A 4868-nucleotide genomic window follows, 5' to 3' on the forward strand; every position below is an offset into this window, starting at 1 on the left:
GCGCTGAGAACATAAAGAGCAGTGCTACACCCTTTTTTCACTTGTGCCTTTCAGGTGAACGACAGCCACTGACCGACAAGAGCAAAACCGACCTGGGAAACGTTGGCAAAAGCCTCGATCCTGTGTATCAATCCGTGAATCCGTGAAATCATCCCGAGATCAAAGGGGAACTGGTGATGAAGCAATTAATTTCAGTTTCACCTTATGCCATCAGATGGTTTAAATCTATTTAAGTACAACTGGGCCTCATTTTTTCTCATATTCTTAGTACTGGAGTGATTCTAGCACACTTTTAATTCTTCATCAGTGTTTAAATTGTTCGCACCATACCAACAGCGCCTCAGACGGTTGCGCGTGACTATGAATTAGTCAATATAACTTTTGATCCAAACATATTCACCCAACCTCGACAGCTAAGGTCATAAATCCAGAAAACGGCATTGCATCATGGAAAAAACCTGTTGGGGTCACAAATCATTTGTTGAACTTCGATGCTGATGGACTTGCTGCTCCAAATCGCAAATCAAATCAATTTTAATTGTTTTGATTTGCGATTTGCAAGATTATAATTTTGCAAATAGATGACGATGGAAGGATGAGCCCAGTATCTTGGTGTTGATTCTCCAATTATGATGTCTTATAAGGGAAAAAATAAGGAATGATGGCCGTTGTTGCTTGCTCAATCACTCTAAATTGCTTGATGTGGGATGATGGAGTGCCGTAAAGCTATACACATAGACAAAGTCTCCAATAATTTTTTATGCTGGGCGGTATGTCTAGTAATTTTGATTTGCACATGAGGATAGAGCCCCCGGTTGTGCGTCCAGGAAGATGAGGAATTTCTCACCGTTCATTAATGAACGAAACTTTATCTCTTGTGAGGTTGGGTCTCACCGAAATAACCTTAGCTAAACTTGTGAGACCAAGAAGATAAGAATGGGTCGTAGAGACAAAGAGACATATTACTGAAACAGCACTGAATTCGCAACAATTTACGCGCCTAATTCATGACTTATGTTATTAGTAAAACCATGAGGCACTATAGAGTTAGATGAATTATTTCACTCGACGATGAAGTAGAAAAGAGCTGGCCCATAGTATCTCCTTACGTCCGAGATGGACCATAATGGACTGCCTTTGGAATGCGGCAGCTACAACCACTGTACGAGTATGCGGTTATTACATCTGAAACTGATGATGATGATGATGCCTTTGGACATTGAATTTCTATTATTTACACCAGCTCACTGAAGCTCGAGCCGTCTAAAAGTAGAAAATGATATACGGCGATAAAATGAGATAGACCACTCTAAGAGAGTTAGAAATACAGCCAAATCTTAACAAACCGGCAGAACATTGTACAAATTTTAACTGCCAAATTACACTGAAAAATCGATGCTCATATGAAAAGAGGTATGTTGCTACTCTAACTCCTATGCAGAAGAGCATCTAAAACCTGAAACAGGCCTCCACAGCAGACATTTCGGGCTGTGTAATCAGTATCATGACCATGAACAGCACCTCATTAGCTTCAACCAAAACGGTGCCAAAAATGGACCTGGTCACTTTTACGGCAGAGAATACCGAAAAGCGATGGAAAATGGAATTTACAAACTATCCTCTGAAAATCAGAATCAGCATCTATTAGTGATACAAGTCGACATGTACTATTTACTACCGAGGAGAGAATGTGGCATTTTTACATCGAAGAACCTACGACGGAAGTAAACAAATGACTATAAAAGTCCGGTGAAAGCCTTGGTTCTTTAGAAAAGGACCAGTATTCAAGAGACGCCAATGATATGCTTGAAGATGCCGTGATTTTTGCAGCGTGTGGACGGCAGCGGATGGCACCATTTTCTTCATACAGCCCTTCGAGATGATACATATCATAATAAAATGAAGATCACTGATCAGTGGCAAGTCCGTTTGAACAGAACCACGACAGCATCGAGACAGAGGAGTTCGAGCCAGGCATTCAGTCATTCCGAACCCGCATCGTCGTACGACTTCTAATACGCGCTTTTCTGCCGAGTCACGTTGTGCTTGACAGTATTTTTGATAATTGTTTGCAGATCTGGAGCAGGAGAAAAAAAGCTATTGATGTTTCCAACACACCAACAAACTCTAAGTGCAAACAAAAAGACACGAAAAAAATACAGAAGAAAAAGCAAATGAGGCTGATAGAGAACTCAGGAGTTCAGATATAAAAAACTCTGGTGATTGCACACAACGTGGGGCAATGGAGCGGATGGCAAGAGAAACGGGAAACTATATGCAGCTGCAACCAAGAAGAATCCGGACCTCCGCCAGTAGTTATTTACATTGAGAACATTCTGAACACTGTTCAACGTCCCAAAACTCAACAAAATGTTTTATTCTAAGAGATCTGCCAGAGAAGTGGAATTTTTCTGCAAAACTTTCATAGACGATGACCATGAAGGCAAGTTTAAGGTTAAAGGTTTTTAAAAATCGCCCAGTTGTGACACCCTTTCAATGCGTAGCTGCCATGCCACGCAAAGGAAGCAAGAGGGCTTAGATGCTGTCAGGTTGGTGTTCGAATTCCAGTAAGAACTAAAGATCTAAGTGAACCCTTTCACACGGAGGAAGTCAGGACTAATTCTTTAATTTATCATTAGAATTAATTTTGTCCCAGGGGTCCGAAGAACTTGTTAAGAAAGAGATTGAGACAGGCAATGCTCTTATGAAAAAACTAGCTCTAATTTACATAAAAGCATTTGTGCGCCATAAACGTGTCCATCACATGCAATTCTTCCCGACCTAAAGCTGCCACCTTAACGTGGTGGTCGGGCTTTAGTGCTGCAATGATCCCGCGGGCTACACTGGCTGGAACTTCGTTTCACAAGGTGCAACCATTCCAGGAAGGCCAAAGGGGAGCAGCCAGACCAAGAGCAGCGAGACCCCGTACTACGAGTAATCGTGCTACGAGGCGGTCTGGGGGTAAAGTTGTACTATCCTCTGCGACAGCGGTGTGAAGGCAGTAAGATGTTTCCCCCAGGCGACCAGCACGTCCATATTTATGGAATCAGCGATGCTGCCCGGGTTAGAAAAGGTCGGCCCCAAACACCGCACACTCCGATCGCCCAACGGTTGACCGTGACCGCCGGCGCATTATCCGATACGGTCGAGATACTTTTAAAACCAAAGGGTCCGGGGCTGCTCAAAAGGCACCTGGTGTGCGCAGCCGCATCAGGAATGAGACAGTAATGCCTTATTCCCTGCGCTCTCGGGTTAGGCCAACCCCTTGCAGCCGAGCAGGTCAGACTGTTGAGTCATCGGCTCCGGGTAGGGTCCCCAAAGAAAACCCTACATTTTCCCACTGCCTCGTTGGTCAGGCTTTTGAGTCAGAGGCTAGGGTCAGGGTCCCCGAACAAACCCCTACGTCATCCCACTGCCTTGTGGGTCAGATTTTTGAGTCAAAGGCTCAAGGTGGGGTACCTCAACCAAACCCCCTTCCTCGACCTGGGCAACCGGGAAGTACCGTTTGCCCGCGCAGTTCAGCTTCCACCGATGTCCCTCCCCAACCCCTTCCCACCGCACAAGCAAACGTCGCTGGGCCATTTGACTGTCAGTCATCTGACCGGAGGGCCTTATGCTTCTCGCTGCCTGCAAACATTAAACAAAATAACACCTTCCTAAATCCACGAGATCCTTTCTATACAGGCGCTTTTAACGTGCGTACTCTATGTCAAATTGGCAAACAGGCAATGCTTGCTGAAACCTTGCACTCCCTTAAAATTGATGCATGCTGTGTCTCCAAAACACACATACAAGACCCAACGTGATTCTGCATCTCAGAACGCCAAGGATGAACTCAGCTGCTTCACATTTCTCCCTCCGTGTGTCCGGTGACCCAGACTAGTGGAATATATGGCGTGGGAGTTGCACTCAGTCCCAGAGCTGAACGCGCTTTGCTGGATTGGATCCCAGTAAACAGTCGTCTCTGCATCGTCCGGTTATCCAGTTCAATCAAGCTCAATGCCTCGCGGCATAAAAAGCGGTGCTAGCCTCTGCGCCGTCCGGCTATCCAGTTCAATCAAGCTCAGTGTCTCGCGGCATGAAAAGCGGTGCCTGTTTGTCGTGTCGTTTTGTGCCCCAACGTACTGCAGTTCTGATGCGGAGAAGGCTACTTTCTATCGAGAGCTATCCGGGCTCATCCGTCAGCCAAAAAGCTTTGACACTGTGATCCGCGCAGGCGATTCGAATGCTCAGTAGGTCGTCTGAGCTCCTCGGAATCACATTTGTGTGGTCGATTCCGAGTCGATGCTTGCCGCTCAGACAACAGAGATCGACTCCTTTAGTTGTGTGCTGATCACGAACTGTTTCTGGCAAGTACAAACTTTCAACATAAACGTTCGCACCGCGTAACCTGGTGGCCGCCAACTACAAATCAACCGTGGACCCAGTTGGACCACGTGGCCACCAGTCACCGGTGGAGAGCCACAATTCAAGATTGCCGTTCTTTCTGGGGCACACCACTTGAGTCCGATCACGCCACGGTGCACGCACGCCTAACAGTTCGTTTCCCTTCAGGCCCTCGCAAGTCGGCAAAAAGCATGCCAATCCACTATCTTCGAAAAACTGCCATAGCTCAACAGTATCAATCTGAGCTAGCCCATCAACTCCACAGTAAAACAGCACTGTCGTGGCAGTGAACATGTGAATGAAGCGTGGCAAAATTTGAAAGCAGATATACTAGCGGCGTTCGGTGCTGCTTGCCTGACTTCTCCAATTCGACCACAAGACCACTGGATGTCGTCGAGGTCGTTATCCATCATTAGTGCCAGGAAAGCCATACCAGCAGGCAACGGGTACGACGGCGCACGCAAATTCCTCAAACGCCAAAT

At 46.2% G+C, this 4868-nt stretch overlaps 1 protein-coding gene across 1 annotated transcript in view; it reads left to right on the forward strand.

Moving 5' to 3' along the window:
* The window catches only part of T265_00473 (hypothetical protein), a gene marked incomplete at both ends in the record, with an annotated part of 6218 nt that extends 6072 nt beyond the window's left edge, over positions 1 to 146 (forward strand). The window contains one exon of the mRNA XM_009164246.1: positions 55 to 146. Within this exon, the coding sequence (XP_009162510.1) occupies positions 55 to 146 (92 nt within the window). The remainder of the gene's footprint in view (positions 1 to 54) is intronic.
* Between the last annotated feature and the right edge of the window lie 4722 nt (positions 147 to 4868).

The sequence above is a fragment of the Opisthorchis viverrini genome (assembly GCF_000715545.1).
Source record: "Opisthorchis viverrini unplaced genomic scaffold opera_v5_4, whole genome shotgun sequence".
NCBI classification, from domain to species: Eukaryota; Metazoa; Platyhelminthes; class Trematoda; order Opisthorchiida; family Opisthorchiidae; genus Opisthorchis; species Opisthorchis viverrini.